Source organism: Xiphophorus maculatus, chromosome 7 (assembly GCF_002775205.1).
Source record: "Xiphophorus maculatus strain JP 163 A chromosome 7, X_maculatus-5.0-male, whole genome shotgun sequence".
Classification (NCBI taxonomy): domain Eukaryota; kingdom Metazoa; phylum Chordata; class Actinopteri; order Cyprinodontiformes; family Poeciliidae; genus Xiphophorus; species Xiphophorus maculatus.
The window spans coordinates 1246480-1265842 of NC_036449.1; the positions used below are offsets into that span (position 1 = coordinate 1246480).

Consider the following 19363-nt stretch of genomic DNA (forward strand, 5'->3'; position numbering starts at 1 on the left):
AGAAATGGCTACAAAACGTGATATGTCACGTGGTATGTCTGTCACGTGGTAAGTCACTTTTTTATTTCCAAATCTTTATTAAATCTTTATTTAAAATTATATTAGTAACAAACAATCTAGAATAAGCAACAGTAAGGAAACATTATGGAGATGTATTTATCTATCCTTACACCCAATCTATCTCAAACAAAAGTAATAAAACATAAATCAATTTTTTGGAGACAAATGTACATTACATTAAGAGCACATTTATCCATCCATTAATTATCATGAATTATCCCTATAGTTGGGTCATGAGGGCTGCTGACCCTGGACAGATCGCCTGTCCATCGCAGATTAAGAAAACAGATATAAACAAATGAAGTTCAAATAATATATTTTGATGTTGTGAATGGTACTCTTAAAATAAATAAGTTACAATCTAAACTATAATAGCCTCTGGCTTATTAAATAAGAACTAGATGGAAAAGAGGTTTGGTTGGTAAAACATTTAGTCAACAATTTTGGCCAACTTAGTACGTCCATTCACAGCGCACCTTTATTGTTTACTTGCCAAATATTTTTCTTATTATTCACATTGTGAATATAATTTACAAACAAACCAAAGGACTTCTGCTTAATAGGATTTTATTGTTATTATTTTTGTTTTTGCAGAATTTGAATCAGGTGAAGCTAAAACTATTCCACTTGAGGAGAACAAAAAGTTGTTTTTTTTATCTTAAGTGTAAAATGTACTTTTTTTGGTACAGTTTTGGTTTAATTACTGCCCTGACCTTGTTCTTTCAACAGAATGTCCTTTTTAAGTCTTCATACTCCAGTTAGCGATTCATTGATTATTAAAATAATTGTCAGGTAATTTAATAATCTATACATCAGGATTGAATTGATTAATCAATTTAAGCAGTAATACCTTATAATCTGTTAAAACATAACTTTCATATATCAAACAAAGCCATCTTGAACCATCAGCATTGTACATAATTGTAATATGCATTACAATTCCAATATAATTCAAACGTTTATAACCAGAAGTAGACATGATGGTCATTTCATTTAGTTTTTGATCAGTAGTTCTGTAGGTTATTGAAGGTTTTATCTTTGGACAGTGCTGCATATGTGGCAGTTAGTGGTTGAAAGGCAAAAGATAATAAAAATTAAACCAAATTCCACTTTTATTTATAGTAGTCCAGATAAGGTCAACAAAACACAAAAACTACAACAGAAGTTTTCCTAAAACAAAATTTATAATAAGTGGAAGTTATAATAAATTTACTTGCTGAGGTTTTAGCAGCAGGCTTGTGGCTTTATGCCATTGTGTTATGTCTTTTGTCGTTTCATTGTAGTTTCTGCATTTGTCGATCCATCTGGGCCTCATTCATGAAAGGCAGATATGGGATTTTCATTATTCAGAAAATAACATAAAGAACATACAGCTGACAATGGTATATATTCATCTGTTCTAACAGTATTTTCTTGTGCAAATCCATTAGTATATGAAAAGCAATCATACATACGGCTTCATCAAAGTGAAACATCATCTTTGTTTTCCTCACATTAGGACTCCAGATGCAAATCTCACTGCTCTATGTAGGATTTAGTTGAAGGGCCCAGAACAGCTTCAGCGAGCGTAACATCAAATGATTTCAGGGAAGTTGCCAAAAGTGACAAACTCTGTTAAATAATGTTCTACAACAGGGAAATGCTCCATGGTTCATAAAACCTTTCTTTATTTAGCATCCCTTTGGGTGCAGTCAAACAGTCATTTCATTAACTGAGTAAAATGGCAGAAAGGTGTCTCAGTGACAGACATTATAAGAGCTCATGGAATTCCTTAAAACACTGAGGAAACGTTTCCTTTGACATAAAAGGAGGTCATGCTAGGCTGCCCTGTGTAAGAAGGAAACCGATTCTATAGCATGCATTACAACCTGACATTGAATGTTTGTGTGACAGGACTAAATTTACTATTTTTTTGTAAGGTGCCTTTAAATAATATGTGTTCTAAATTTGTGCATAAAAAATAAATTGAACTGGAAACTGAATCGTTATTCCTTAAATAGTAAAAAATAAAGACCTTCCTGTCTAGTAAACCAGGGAGTTGTGGTTGTTTTCATTGTTCAAACTGCCACAGTCTGCTGTTAAAGAGTTACTATGGCTGCCATCACCAACCCTGCACACTTTTTTTTTGTACCCAGATTTTGAGTGAGACATTACCTCAACAATCTAAGATAGTGCTGCTGTATCGACAGGCTGTTTCATTTGCTTTATCTTATGCTAGTGTTTGTATTTTTTGGGGACTCTTAACCAAACCAAAACTGTTTTCTTCATTGTTTGGATGTGCAGAGTTATTCTCTGTCCAGCAGTTTTTGTGACCAGTAACTGTATTAGCTGGAGAGTACAGATAAAAGCAGGAGCAGATGGCAGAGGTTTGTGATGCTCAAGTGCCTGAAATAAAGTGTGTTCAGGTAAAAATACTGACTTGGGCTGCTCTTATTAGTACTGTGTGCATTTAGTGACACTGTTCTTGGTATACTGTATATGTACTGGGTGTACTTCTTCTATTTTCTTCCCTCCTCTGATCTAATTCTCTCTCTATGTTAAATTATTCCCTGTCCTCTTTACCTTCCTTTTCTCTTTCCTTTCCATCTCCATGTCCATTGTTAATGAAATAAACCAAACTAAATTGTTTTTTGAAAGATGTATATCTTTCAAACCTGTTAGGCTTGTTTTTGGTGGACAACAATAACAATAATGTAAAAATGAAAATAATGCAATAAAAACCTAACTGCATGATGAGCTGAACAGGAGACAGAAACTGAATGCTTAACTTTTTGCCTCCCTCGATTATCATGGAGAGTGTTAAATTCTTAGAAAACGTCCACACAGCTCACTTTATTCTTACGTATAGCAAATAGAAATAATTTTGGCAATTCTAAATCAACGGCAGTGGAGCCCTTATTTGTGAGGGTTAGGGACCACAGATGCGCACAAATGGCTAAAATCTGCAATAATTTGAGAGATCCTCTATAAACTCTTAGAACTGCCTATTTTAATACCAAATACACGTTAATATGTGCGAGCATGCACAGTGGAGACGGTTTTAGTACTGCAGATGGCAGTAGGGCCACAGGGAGAAGTCAGAGGAGCTTATCTTTTTCTGCCTCATAATATACTGTCAGGATACAGTGACAGTTTTAATAAAGATGTAAAAAAAAAAACATTGTTTATAGAAGATACACACTGCAGTTCTAATAAAAAAAAACTGAATATAATGGTGGGATTTTCAAATTGTTTCACTGATCTGCTGATTTCCCCACATTCCCTTCATTCAAGCACAACATAAAATGCTAACTGTGTGTTCTTTCTTACTCCAGAAGCAGGAGGTTGGTCTCCAATGGTGACAGACCAAGACCCCTGGCTCCAAGTGGACCTCCGGGAGCAGATGGAGGTGATGGCTGTGGCTACACAGGGACGCTACGACAGCTCGGACTGGGTCAGCAGTTACCTACTGCTCTACAGCGACACGGGTCGCATCTGGAAGCAGTATAGGCATGAAGATGGATTGGAGGTGAGTCCACACTCTGACATTCCAGTTGAGATGAGTTGCCAATTTGGTTTTTCAAACTGAATATACCCAAAATAAATGCTGTTTTTTTTCTTGGGTCTGCTTAAACAGTTTGAGACTGATTCTGGGCTTTTTGCTGTTGATGGACGAGGTTAATGTTTTGGATAAAATGCCTCTGCTTCTTTGTCGAGTGTTAGTAAAAAAAGGTCAGTAGCACTTGTGCGTGTGTTCAGTACTTGTGGAGCTGCAGAGTTGATTAGAATAAATTAGCATAAACTCTGGGAGCAGGGAGCGAAGGGAGCTGGGCTCAAAAGGTCACTAACTGTTTGTATAATCTATAGAGGAATAGAAATGAGGAAATGTCAAGCTGGGGTTTGCAGGGAGCCGGTACTCGAACTACGCATGCCTTCACTGCTGAGCTAATCTCAGCACACAGGTCTAATTCCTTTGAGAAGGTAAATAACGTATTTCAAGCATGCCGGATAATTACTGTAGAAAAGGAGAAAAATAATAATATTCAACACTGGAGGTATTATACAGTGCTTTGAAGTATTCATACTGCTCAGACTTTACCTTGTTGTCAGGTTGTCAAATCTTTATGTGTCTTATTAGGATTATATAGGTTAGCCCAACACAAGCCAGTAAATAGTACATGCAAGTTAGGAACATTTTCAGGCAACCCCATAAGAGACACATTTGTGTGTGATGTTAAAGTGCAAATCTTCATTAAAGTATCCCAAAAGCAACACAAGCCAAAGATTTAACATTGACAGGAGCCTGTGAAGAGGGAGTGGCACGTGAAGTTACCAGACAGAGTGTATAGAAATTATCACAGAGATCTTTCAAGACAAGATGTACCAAATGTAGAAGGACCTGAAAGTAATATTATAATTGTGCTGGAGGGAAAAAATACTGGATAATTGCTGCTTTAAGAACCTAGAATGCCGTGCATGTTGGAGAAACAGCAAAACACGTAGTTCTCAATCTGAGGGGAGAAGCATTTTTCTCAGATAGAAAATGAAGTTGTTGGCTTTGAAGTTGGTATAATGAAATTCCACAGGTATTTATATGGTCACAAGTTCACCTTAATGGATCACAAACCTCATTTTAGTTCCCTAAATAGGAGTGTCACCTGTTGGTGTTTGATTTTAGCTGCGTTTGCAATCCAGTACAAACCATCTCTAAACATCAGCAAGGGAATGCTGATGCTTTATCCACACTACCAGTATCTAACAACAGTCTGTCTGACCCAGCACAAGGTTTAGTAAAGATAAAAGTGTTCTCCTGAAGCCTATTCTAGTAGTCAGCCCTGGATCAGAGTCTTGAGCGTGAGGTTAAGTGGTGTGGCATGTGTAAACACCCAGCCTAACATACCTGCAGCCCCTGTAGCTTCTGCTCTCAGTCCTTGGACAAGACACTCCACACACCTTGGTTGTATGCGCATGTGAATGTGTGTGGTTTGGAGTCCTCTGGACTAGATAAAGAAACATAATTTCTTCTAAGCTTTTATGATTGAGTTGGTAGGACTGTGTCATTTTTTGTATTTCTTTGGATCAGACATAGCATTGATTCTGGATTTTGTCATAATTTCGCTAGTTGAGAAGAATGTCACCACTCAGATAACTGGTAGAGGTGAGGAAACTCAGCATTTTTAATACTTCCAGTGGGATCTTGAACAAACATAGACTCGATAACAGATAGCTCTGGTAACTCAAATTACAGTAAACATTGACAAGGAACCTGCAACTCAGGATAAGGAAATGAAAGACTAAATACCTATGGAACATTATCAGAGAATGAGGCACAGCCGGTACCATCAAGAAGACTACAGTGGAATCAATTAACCAATAAACGAGAAAACACAACACACAAGAGGACTAAAAGTAACAAACAAGCAACACAAATCCAAGTCACCACAGATTTGATGTTCATATGCAGATTAAAACTCTATTTTTTGAATTTTCTCTGAATACGTTTGCTAATTCATTTCAAGCAGAGTGCAGTTGTGAGCGTTTGTTAATCTGTCAACTGTGGTATGGCATGCTGGCTGATTCTATGGTCTCCAAGAAGAATAGACCAAAAATTACACTTGGTCTTGTGTTGCCTGATATTGCATTTGTTTTTGTGCTCTTAGGGCCCCCTGCAGTATTGACAGCAGGGTAGGTCAGTGTCAGATAACATCCTCTCACTTTTTCCAACACTGTTCAAGGTGTGGGAAGTGTCTGCTGTCAACACAATTATTATGCTGCCTCTTTTTGTCCTCCATGTAAACTCCCAGCAGCCTGTTCATGGATGCAGTAGCTAAGAAAATAGCCTTATGTTGGCACATGTCATTAATTCTTTATTGTGTTTGCCCCAGTTATGTCAAAGGCTGCCAACAGGATGTTAAATTGTAATTCAGAGTGTTTTTCTACTTGGCAGTCCAATTAGCAGAATTGTAGTTGCCTACTGGCATGTCACTGCTGCACAGTGATTTTTTTTTCATTGTTCTGAAATTAAAAAAGCACAGAGATGGAATGGGGAACAATATGTGTAGTTCTGGTCTGGTCTGAATTATTTATTTTCCTCACCTATTTAAAAATAGATTATCTGAAATGCATTAAAATGTAAGAATCAGAAAGCAGGAGGCTAAAATAAGAAAGTTCTCACTTGCACCCAGGCTGGAGTTTTTTCCACGATCATAGTAAGATTAAAAACTATGCTATGTTCAGCTATACCTTTAAGATTAAACATGTCTGCTTAGCAGACATAAAGCTGTCACAGGTCAAGGGTGAACCAAAGGTAAATATATAGCCTCCGTCCTGAAAATATTCAGGAAAAACCTTTGGAGTTGACAACTGCAAGGTTTTTATAAGATATAGCATGAAGCTGTCAGACAAGGAACTATATGTCTTTAAAGGATGCCAGTCCTGAAAAACATTTTCATCATCCTTTTACCACTGCCTTTTTTAAATAATCTGTTAATTGTGTTCTTCAGCTGTAGCATTGTCTAAGAGAGCCACACAACACAAATCTGTGCAGCAATCTGGGCTCTATTTACAAGTGCGATGGTAACTCAGACAGAAAGTGACAGACTGTGTCACATCGGTCCACACTGCTCTGTGGCACCACAAGGGCAACACTGCAGGAGGTGTTGGTGCGTTTCTGCAGCTCTGTGTCAGAATAGAAGGAAGCACAGACAAGTGTTCCTGAATAAGGGGAAGGACATCACACGTGCGGGACAGTGACAGTAATAAGTAGCTTGAGTTCTTCTGCTAAAATAGAAGTTGATGTGTGAGTTGTTATCACCTGCTAAACTTAGAGATAAAGTTGCTCAGTAAGCAACAACTTTGTTTTTTTTCTCCTAATAATTACATGCTTGGAACAGATCTGGAAACATTTATTGGAAATCATGTCAAGCTATTGACTGGATGCAAAATTTATATTTGACCACAAAACTTGAATTTAAGCAAAACAAAACAAAAAATAGAAATCTGCATTGTCAAATCTACACTGCTTTAAAAATAAGTCTGTTATTAATTTTAATTACCGAAGTATGGTGCTGCTACTGGATTTGAGAATTTATTCCCACATTTCATTACTGGCTGTTATTATTGTACTACTTTCCTCCTGTAGTTGTAAAGATTAGTTTATGTTTCATGTACTTTACAATTCCTTACCAGTTTATTACTACATATCACATATTATTAACCCTTTGGAGTCTTGGGTCTAAATGGCCGTTTTGGTCTAATTTTGAATTTACCCTTATATTTTCACCATAAAAACTATTTACCTTACCTTGTTTGGTATCATTATTTTCAGAACATCCTAAACTTTGTGATTTTACAGTGTTTGTTTCATTTTGACAAAATTTATTATCACATTGGAGCAAAAAACACACACAGAAACATGGCGTCATGCCCGCCACAGGGCGGGCGTCGACCTCAAAAGGTTAAGTATATCAATAATAATAAAAATGTCAAGATACCACACTACTTATTTTACAGAAAAGAAAAAAGATTTTTTTTAAATTATGCCCATTTTCCATTGATTGTGTTGTTTTTTTCCTGTTTGGACCAGTTGACCCATATATGAAAAATTATATTGTAACCCACAATTGAATCAAAATAACCTGGAGCAGCCTTCTGTGGGTAGGCTCCTGCTTAAGTTACATGATTCCTTGCCATATGTAAGCCTGAGAATTTTTTAGGAAAATAATCTAAATCATCAACCACTGAAGTGAGTATAAAATAATCTAGATGTGTGTATCTAAAGGCAAGGTGTAAATTGAACAATGTAAAGGTCATTCAGTCCAAGTTAAATGTAACCAAAGAAATACATTGTGTAATGAAATATCAGTGAGTCATATGAAAACAGAGTGGAAGCAAGCTAAAGTTAGCCTAGTCTATCAGCAAGCATCTATCTGAGGAAAGATCCTCAGAAAAATTACATACTAATTTACTAAAGATTATTTTTGGCCTGATTCATCCCCTACAACTGTGGTTTTGTAGTTTCATATCGCAGCTCTATGCCTGGGGCGTGACATGAGGAACACGTCACATAATTGAGCAGCATTTACAAGTTCAAATATGTGCAGAAATTAATCAAATGATGAACTTAACAATTTAAACCAAAATCAAGTTCTGAATATGATCCATATGATCGCCACTTTTTTCAGCCTTTTGCTTCACATTGGCATCCATCATGGCTGCTTAGATTCATGTTGATGATCTGAAAAAATAAAGGTAACTATAACACTGCCTCTGTCTGAGCTGTGGTTTGTCAACGCTGAGATATTTGTAACATAAGCAAATTTGCATTGCTTGCTCCATTATGTATTTTTTCACATAAAATTATTATAAGAAACATGTTTTAGTGAAATCCTTTTGAATCTTGGTGTTTTATCAAATAATTGTATATTTGCTGAAAAGAAAATGCACTTCTGGCTATTTACTTTGATAATAAATACCTTTAATATTGAGATAACTGCAGAAACCAACTTTGAACGTTTCCCTTTGGGAAGACATTAGCAAGCTCATCTTATCTTTCAGTGTTCAGCAAGTAAAGGCAAACTCTTTGAAACATTATTAATATTATCCCGAATATTTTATTATGAGATGATAGATCTTTTTAAATTTTGGTGAAAAGTAAAGAACACGTTGACATTTCTCATATTGTGTGAAAATGTATTAAAATTCTTATGCAAAGACAAGATGAGGCAACATGTTTACACATTAGTGGTGTGACCTGGAGCTGTTGCCCTTTGTTACTGACTTCATGAGAGAGGTGAACTTCCTGTCATTTACTCTGCACTCATCCCGGCCAAGTGGTTCAGCAACCAAAGAAAGGCAAACATTTAAATCAGGTATGAGCAGCCTTCATATTTCCTGTAGTAAGTCAATGTTTTTACATTCACATGAGGGATGGCTGGCAGTGATATAAGCCAGTCTGTGTGCAGCCCCTGACGTGGCCTGACTTCGGCTCACACTAAGACCTTTTGACAGATTCCACCTCACAGTCGACTAAAGCTCAAAGGTAACAGCTAACCGTCAGCAACCGATCAGAAAGGAACTAATGAGATACCAGAAGCTGCTGACATTACTCTGAGATCTAAGGGTCCTGGTGCTGAGCCAAACAAGCCACATGAAGTATTTGGGAAAATGCTGCTTTATAATTATAATGATTATGCTTTAAAGCACTAATTAAATTAGTGATGGCAATTCATTTCCAATATCTGTTGAGTGTCTTAGACAAGTTAGGTTTACATTGATTTGAGATCGTTCTTCATAATGACAGCAATAATACTGATACACTACTACTGCTAACAAAAATAATATTAATAATGTTAATAACATTAGCAGTATTATTCTTAGTAATGATAATAATAGTGGCACAGTTCTACCTAGGAAGACCAGAACCAGGAGGCTTAGCAACACAATGGGTTCTGGTGCTAAGCTGTTCAGTGATTTATAAAGTAACAGCAGTATTTTAAAGTCTATTCTTTGAGTCAGTGGAAGGTCTTTAGAACTGGGTCGATGTGCTCTTTCTTCCTGGCTTTAGTTTAGTTAAGAGAACACCAGCAACAGCGTCCTGGATCAGCTACAGTTGGAGGATTAATTTTTTAGGCAAACCTGTGAAGCCACTGCTGCAGTAATCAATGCGACTAACGATAATCGCGAGTTTTTCTACAGTGAACAAACATACAAACGCCCCATGTCAAATATATGTAAGAGTTTTATGAACATTTGGGTTATGCAATATATAGAGAAACTGTATTTTCAGTAATTACTGATCTTCATATCGGCATTGATGACATCGTGGTATAGCCATTTGTAGCGGATTGACAGTCCTTTGACCATGATAAGGGTCAGGTTGAGGAATTTGCAGAGCATGCAAGTTGGCTTCTCGTAGGCAGTTATGGACAGCCTGATGTGTGATGAGTCTGTTGTGCAGACCAATAGTCTCATTAGCCGTGTGTGTTGCTGGTCTTAGCCGATCCCACAGATGGACGAGCCGGATGTGGCGATCCTGTGCTGGAGTGGTCACAGTGGCCGACGAGGATGAGGTCAGTTTGCAGTAATGCCAGTCTGTTGGAGAGAAACTCTTAAAAGGTCTATGGTCTGATAAGGGACATTGAGTCGTGCAGTTCCTGCTCTGGTGGACATCAGTGCATTAAACATGCGAATGGCATGCTCACGCATAACTTGAGACATCTGAGGCATTATGACTTGTGACAAAATTTGACATTTTGGGGTGGTCTTTTTTTGTCTCCAGTCCAAGGATTGTCCAGTTGTTGCTCATTTTGTCTGATCACCCACTGGACATGTCCCACCCATGCACTGGATAAAAGAAAACAACTCACCGAGTAATGCTCAGTGACAGGAAATTGGATTAAAAACTATACACAAATCAAGAGAAATATTACTTTTGTAAAATAAAATGTCAGCAAATGCTCATTTACAGTTGTTAACTCCACATGGCAACAATATTTAACATGAGGTGTTTATATTTTTGTTAAGTATAGATCTTATGGAGATAGTAGTCCTCTAATCCTTGGCTTTCTCTCCAGGTGATAGAAGGCCTACTCTGTAACTGTCTTTATGTGACATGTGATAACCCTAATCTAGAAGATAAAATGTTTAAACTGATGTAATGTCAGAAAGTAAAATAACCAGCTCTATTTATAATTAAAAATCTGGTTTCAACTTTACTTGAAAAAATCATTTTATGCAGGATAAAGGTTTGATTTGAGCTTGTTTATACTCTCAGTTGTAACTCTCGTTGCTGATAACTGTGACACCCACTGATCATGTGTTGTGCTATTAAAATGATTGTTTCACAAACAACTTACTTGCTTGTTTTGTCTGTTAAATCCAGAACAGTGTTAATATATTAATACTTTTCACCACAGTTCATTTTGAAAGGAATATCTTTAGAAAACAAAACTGAATGTAGTTTTGTCTGAATGGGAACATGCATAGTGTGCACCAGGATGCATGGGGAACTATATTTAACTATTTGATTTCTAATAGTGCTGTACAGCTTAAGTACATTTTTTGAAAATAGCAGTGCCCCAGTTTTAAACAATGCTTTAACCTAAAATCCTGTATAATATTTGCAATATCCTTCAGAGTTCATTAACTGTATGGTCTTTGCATATATTCATAGTTAGGAAGGGGGGTTGTGTTTCAGCAGGGAGTCCATATTATCCTTCATTATCCTAACAAAGTCTTATTTAAAAATCTCTTTTTAATGCAGCGGTGAATAAATGTGTGAAACAAATTCTCCTTCTTGAGGGGAATATTTAAACATTAATTTGCCTGCATGTTAACGATTCAGGTAGATGGGGATCTAACAAGGATTAAAATGTGTTTGCATGAGCACCAAAGAGTGATTTTATGCTGCTAATTTCCTTTATCCTTCTAACACAGTGGTAATGGTGCTCCTGACTGGACTACTGCTGCACAGCTTACAGGAAATTTGAGCAACCTTTTGGTCACTATATCTGATAAACACCTGATGTTGGCAAAATGAAGAGTTTGCCTGTCATCAATAAGCAGCATTATTCCAAAAGCCTATTCCGACAGAATTAGCCATTGTGAGTAGGATTGTTGGAACATGTTACTGGGTTTTTGAAGGATGAGTCACACCGATGTTTTTTATTCAGTGGTTTTTGGCAAGATCCTCATCTGATTCAGGGCTGCTAAATTTGATCATGAAGACCATTATGTAGTCTAGTTTAATAAAACTGAATCTGCAAAACACATGCAGTTCTTAGAAAGTGTATGTTTTTCATATGCTTCATTTTTTGCTTTTTCATAAACACAACCTGTAGGTTTCAAATTCTGATTTCATTTATCAAGGATAAGAAAAGCTATCCAAATCAACCTGAATAAGTAACTGCCATCCAGACTTTAAGACTTAATTTTAAATTACATTTAAGTTAATAAAAACACATACCTGGGGAGGAGATTAAAACAAATTAATCTTCTCTTCACCTCTCTCCCTGCACTCCAGTCCTGAACAAAAAAACAAAAAACAGTGTTGAAACAAACTGCGCTGGACCGGCATAGACTGGGGACATGTTTGCACCAAAAAGAATGACAATAAAACTATTCATAAAACCCACAATAACAGTTAAAACTGTTCAAAACTGCTACACAACACACAAACAAACAATAATGAACAACATGTGCCAGAGACCTCGACATGAACGACTACTTCCACACAGAAAACAAACATATATCGCAGCAGCAAACTTTCCCTTGACTTACCCTCAGCAGCGCAGAACAACGCTGTGAGGGTAAAGCATGAAAATCATTTGTTCCAAGCTTCCATCTACAACCCAGCACATTCACAGCATGATAGTCAATAATCATCTACTATAAAAATGTCAAAGCAATTTTCTGTAAAATAATAATGAAACCGTAACTAAAGACAATATACATTTATTGGGACAACCACTTGATTGAGAGATGTTTGCTGGTACCTGTCACCTCTTTGCTTGCCAGGTACCAGACAGTGAATAAAAGGCCACAATTACACTGCCTGGCTAAAAAAAAAGTCGCCACCTGGATTTAACTAAGCAAATAGGTACAAGCCTCCTATTGGATAAGTGCTGCATAGGCGATTATCTTTCAGCTGGCAACAAGTTATTTAACCCCAGCTGATGCAATGAGTAACTCCTCATTTCTTAAACAACCCTGGCAAAAGACACATCCTGTGGTCGTGGAAAAGACGTTAGTCTGTTTAAGAAGGGTCAAATCATTGGCATGCATCAAGCAGAGAAAACATCTAAGGAGATTGCAGAAACTACTAGAATTTGGTTAAGAACTGTCCAACGCATCATTAAAAACTGGAAGGATGGTGGGGAACCATCGTCTTCCAGGAAGAAATGTGGTCAGAAAAAAAACCTGAATGATCGTGATCGGCGATTACTTAAATGTTTGGTCAAATCAAATCGAAGAAAAACAACAGCAGAACTCAGGAGTATGTTTAATTGTGAACGCAAAAGCATTTCCACACGCACAATGCGAAGGGAACTCAAGGGGTTGGGATTGAACAGCTGTGTAGCTGTAAGAAAACCTCTAATCAGTAAGGCTAACCAGAAAAAAAGGCTTCAGTTTGCTAGGGAGCATGAAGATTGGACTCTGGAGGAATGGAAGAGGGTCATGTGGTCTGATGAGTCCAGATTTACCCTGTTCCAGAGTGATGGGCGCATCAGGGTAAGAAGAGAGGCAGGTGAAGTGATGCACCCATCATGCCTAGTGCCTACTGTACAAGCCTGTGGGGGCAGTGCTATGATCTGGGGTTGCTGCAGTTGGTCAGGTCTAGGTTCAGCAACATTGTGTGCCCAAAGAATGAGGTCAGCTGACTACCTGAATATACTGAATGACCAGGTTATTCCATCAATGGATTTTGTCTTCCCAAATGGAACGGGCATATTCCAAGATGACAATGCCAGGATTCATCGGGCTCACATTGTGAAAGAGTGGTTCAGGGAGCATGAGACATCTTTTTCACACATGGATTGGCCACCACAGAGTCCAGACCTTAACCCCATTGAGAATCTTTGGGATGTGCTGGAGAAGGCTTTACGCAGTGGTCAGACTCTCCCATCATCAATACAAGATATTGGTGAAAGATTAATGCAACACTGGATGGAAATAAATCTTGTGACACTGCAGAAGCTTATTGAAACAATGCCACAGCGAATGCGGGCTGTAATCAAAGCTAAAGGCGGTCCAACAAAATATTAGAGTGTGACCATTTTTTGGTGGTGACTTTTTTTTTGGCCAGGCAGTGTATGTTGCCGTCCACTAAGGCTGAGCTTATGTTGACAATGCTCCTTTAGTATCTTCACACAATCATGTGTTACCTATGACTGCACTTTGCACTATCCAACAAAACCTGGCATAAATTAAACAAATTTATCATCCAGCCCACCTTTAATACCAAGCAAAGAGTGCCACATTTCGAGCTGTGAGTGGGATGCATTGACTAATGACAAGTGGTGCTGTATCATAATCAGTGTCATTACTGCAAAGGACAAATCATGTATGTATTTGGTGCTAATGAGGGGAATGTGGTGGAGAGACATCCTGATATCTTGTTGTGGTCATGACGTCGGTAGCCACAAGGTCTGACACCAGTTCATCTCTTGGTTGTGACAACACAGTGCTATGCCAGTCACATGTCTTACTTCTCCTATCCATCACTCTGGCAAGAGAATGCATATTAACAAGAGAATGCATGTCCATGAATATGTGCCTGCGGATCACCTGCATCACGGTGAGGTCCTGCCAGGTCTAGAATAGTGAACCGACTTTCGTCATCGGAAGATGCTGTGACTGTATGACTCCATTCTGGACCAAGTCAGTGAAAGGCAAAATACAAGACTAAATAACACTTTATTAGGAAGGATGGATGAATGAATGTATGAATGAATAGATATTTACAAAAAGATTCCTTTTTTTGGCATTTTGTTTTGGCACTATTTTTAGAATACAGCCACAGCGTTTCCCCGGTGTATCATAAGCTTTAACCAGGCTTTACCTGCACCACCACCAGGCTAAGCATTGTTTGTTTATTTATACAATAATTTATACAATTTATACAATGGCCCTGAGTCCAAACTGACGACTCTGATGGGTCAAATTAGCATTCTTCTTCAATTGTAAATGTGGCCGTTGACCGTCAGGCCAGAAGGTAGGAGTGTTAATAGTCCATGTTGGGGGTGGGTATCTATGATACCTACAACTAGTCAGTTTAGTTTTGAAGCATACATGAAGTGTTTTTGGAGAGATGTGACCGTATGCAACGAAATTTCGTTCTGTATACACCCTGTGCATGCAAAATGACAACAAAGTCAGTCGAAGTCTAAGTCTAAGGAACAATTATGCAACTGTGAGATGCGTTGAGGCCATTACCAGAGTACTTATAAGGTAATGGCCTTATTTACAGAACAAAAGCAATCCTTCAGGTCATTTGGCCTATCTCTAGACTGCATAGGTAAATGTCAAAATGGACTAACTCCAGTACTTCCAGTAGTGCTGACTCTGTACTGTGACAGTTTTTAAAACTAGAACACCTCAAAGATGCTGTTTCCATGTAAGAATGATTTCAATTGACAGTATTTAATATTCTTCCAAGATTTTAGAAAGAAAAGGGAGCTTATGGATCGGCCTAAAATGATCAAGTATAAACGAGTGTAGACCAGGCTTCTTAATCTGTGTTGTCACGATGGCATGTTTAAAGTTTACTGGCACTATCCCATTTTCCAAACTGGAGTTTAGAATTTGGGGTATTGAAGACCTCTTTAAAAAGACAAGGTTGGACTGGATGATCGATGGGAGACCCAGAAGGCTTCACGTGACTCACTATTTCATGCAAAAAAGATAAACTCATAAGTTCAAACTGGCTAGAAACAACAAAACATGTAGTAGAGATTGAAGGGTCATTTTCACTCAGCTTGTCTGTGTTGGAACCTGGCAGCACGCATAACCTCAACTAGCTAGTTTTCAGTGGAGCCACAGAAGTACTTCAATATCTGATTTAAAACACAACGTTACTTTGTTACTATTCTCTGTTTTCTACCATTTCTAACTGACACTGCATTCCAAATGTGGTACACAAATAGACTTATTTTTCTTATGGATCTGTTTACTAAAAGGCCATTTCTGGCAACTCTGTCTACATAATATTCAAAAATCATCTTTTTGTATTAGACACCTCAGAGAAGTTCAACCAGTCCCGCTATTAGACTTGTAAAAATGTATCCAGCAAGATTCCATCAAGATGTGGCCAAATAAAGGCGTATGCTCTGTGCTTACTTCTCTGTTTACATACATATGTAATAACACAATATTATGCGTTAATGAGTTACTGGGCACATATCTCGTTTTCCTGGAGTGAAAACAAGATATATTGACACCCTCCTCCAGGTGTCATCATTTTGTCGTCACATTTAAGAGCGATATCACTTGTTTTACAGAAAATTGCTTCCACTTCAGTAATATGAACTACTTTATGTTGCTTTGTCCCATCAGACTCCAAAGAAATATGTCAAAGTTTGTGTTCAATAGTGCCAAAAAGTTGAAAACTTCAAAGCATGTGAATAATTTTTCAAAGTGAAATAAAACAAATAAAACAGCTTTAAGCTAAACATTATGAGGAAAACAGAATAAGTTCCCTGCTATGTGCATAGGCTGAAGAAAAATATGAGACTGTCAATTGAGACGTACAGCTGACTGACAACCAGGGATCACTCCAGAGTTTCCTCTCCCAGCGTGGTTCTGCTTTTGTTACGTTCCCTTAACGTGGTGATGCCTCAGGCTGTTTAACTTCCCACTAACCTTCTAGAACATACTGTAGCATCTTCAGCGCCAGGAGCAAAATCTGTCCCCTAGTGAATTGATTAAAATAAACGTATGTGCTTGTTCTCTATGCAGAAAAAGAGGAAAAGTGACACAAGGGAGCTCATCACGGGAGAAGAAGCATAAAGAGTCTTAATTAACAGGGAGGAACTGTTCCACAGTGACAGCAACATAAATAGAAATAATGAAGTCACCATAGGGTGAGGCTGTTTTGGTGGATAGGGGCCGAACCTGCTGCTCTGGCCCTTTGGAACAGCTTTTGGACCCTCAGGCCCTTCTTCACAGACTAGACTTGATCTCCCACTTGGAACACATGGCATGCTCTCTGCTGCAACATTTTCCACACAGACGTCAGAGTGGCCTGAGCTGCTCTGAGGTGGGATTTCTTTAGAATACGAATAACTCAAGATGACGTACATCTGAGTGTTGTTATTGAGTGAGTGAGTGCAGTCCAGAGTCAATTAGAGGGCATGTGGCTCAGATCCAGACACCGTGAGTTTAATAATGATGATCAAATAACAATAATGTAGACCATACAGAATGTAGTGAACTATGTAAAAGGTATTTTGGAACACTAGTGCTTGTCTTAAGTTTAGTGTAATGGACTCCCTGTGTGTCTTATGTGCGGTGTCGACATCCATAAAAACTTTTTTCTTTGCAAAAAGAAAAAATTGTTTCAGAAGGAATTCTTGGCATCATCCCATACTGTAAAAAAAAGGAAAAAAAAAGAAATATCTTCCCGTTTCAAAAATAGCTCTGTATGACAGGAAATCTGCATTCCAACTGAACTGGCCCACGACTATCCAGACACACAAACTTCTGCACTGCCTGGATTCACAAAAATCACATATAGATCTTGGAGAGCTAGAAGCTGCATAATATTAACAGGACACTTAGATCCTCCTCATGGCGAGCTGCATCAGATTGTGGAAGAAATTTGGTGCCCAGCTGAAGCCAGTTGCTCAAGTTAAAATAAATTGTGGCATATGCCAAGGTACTGCTTATCTCTGCAACTGTTCTGTCCATTTATCACAGATGATTACTGGCCCAGAAAACATGGGCCCTCTGATCAACCAATATATTGAACTCTACAGCTTGGCTTTTAAGTCAAATGTAAGAAATGTAAGCTTTTCAATATCTCAATAAAGGTTACCTAAAACGACTTGTCCAAAACAAATGCAATCATTCAAAAAATATTTTCTAACTAAAAGTGTTGTCAGGTAGTGGGAAGTTGACTAAAAGTTTGGCTTTATTGAAGAGCCTCCCACCTGTTCAATTCACTTCATGTCACTCTTTGTCTTCCTGGTTACTTCTGTGGTTCCTATGTAACACTGATTCATTCCTGAAAATGCCTGAAGTGCTCCAAGTGTTAGTAGATCAAATCACAGGCTTCTTCCTACCCAACTCTAGTTCATCACCATGTTTGAATCTATGATGGGTGTATCTGCCCTTGTATCTGTGCATCTCACCACATTTCTGTCAAATGTTGGTGAGATGGTTATGCCTGTTTCTATTTGTCCTAGTCTAGACCTTTCACATGTATCAACAAAGAAAAAGACTTTCATTACTTTTAGATGGTCAAAAAACAATAAACAGAAAAACTCACATCACATCTGGTTTAATACTGTGAACCCGGTTATTTTAGAGTTCGTTTTAAAAACCTGACTTTAAATTTCAATGTCCTTCTTGCTCCAGTTCCAGAAATGTTGAAGCCACATTCTCTAACTTGATTTCCCACATCCGTCAACCAAAATATACTTGTAGTCCCAAGATCCAAGTATGAAATTTGAGGAGATCAATCTTCCCAGATGGTTGAACTTTATCTGTGGAAAAAATTAGAGAACTTTTCAGATGGTTCTTGCAATAAACAATTCACCCATGTAATATATGCAAAAGCCAATTCTACTAAATACAATGTAAATGTGTGTAACTTCTGACTTTATAGTAAGCAGAAAAAAAATGCCCTTACTGACCACAAACGGGAAAAGATTAGCCCTTTTTAACCTCTGACCTTGAGAAAAAGGTAAAGATTTTATTATGTATTCATATATTTTCTTCAACTTTTAGCTGAAAGTTTCCTGTATTATTAAGAATTGGTTTGTGGCCAAGCCACTCCATTATCTTACTGTACTTCAACTTAAGATCATTTGTTGTTACCTTAGAAATGCTTTTCATGCCATTATTATGCAGTAAAATAAAATCAATGAGCCATATTTCTGGTTCTCTTTGAGGACCATACCCACTACACGGACACATGCACACCCCAATGCACGCACCCCCCCCCCCCCACACACACACACACAAGCACCGACTCCTGAAAAGAGTCCTTGTCTCTTAGCAGGAAAACAATCCCAAAGCATACTTTTTACCAGTCTGTTCTTGTCTGTGTGGTGTCAAATTCCACATTTATCTTCCTTCAACATTAAATTCTAAATTGATGCCAAAAATGTGGAGTTTTATCATATCACAGCATTTTTTCTCAAGGCTACCCTGAATTATTTACATGTTCCCTGGCAAATGTTTGCCATCCACCCCATACCTAGCAGCTATAATTGATGACAACATAAATTATTACCAGTGATTCTTGTGTTGTCACATGGATTATTATCGAACTTTCTGGTGTAGTTGTAGGAGAATTGTTCACTTTTCGCATAATCATCCTTACCCTAAATCAGTGGTTCTTAACCTTTTTTGAGGTACCGAACCCATCTGTTTCATATGCGCATTCACCGAACCCTTCTTTAGTGATAAATAAAATATATATTTTTTCCTAATTCAAGACGTAGGTATATGTTTTTTTGTGCACAAAATGAGCCGTGCATGAACGTCATATTTGCTCAAAGAACAAAACCACGAACTCACAGCAAGTTACAGTATTACTTTATTCTGGCCCCCCAAAAATATTTCGGCCCCATAAAAGAATTTCAGCCCCCCAAAATATCTT

At 37.8% G+C, this 19363-nt stretch overlaps 1 protein-coding gene across 2 annotated transcripts in view; it reads left to right on the top strand.

The window, feature by feature from the left end:
* The window catches only part of LOC102224173 (contactin-associated protein-like 5), a 200423-nt gene that overhangs the window by 46399 nt on the left and 134661 nt on the right, over window positions 1-19363 (top strand). For both annotated transcript variants that reach the window (XM_023336600.1, XM_023336601.1), the window contains exon 3: window positions 3375-3568. In XM_023336600.1, the coding sequence (XP_023192368.1) occupies window positions 3375-3568 (194 nt within the window). The remainder of the gene's footprint in view (window positions 1-3374; window positions 3569-19363) is intronic.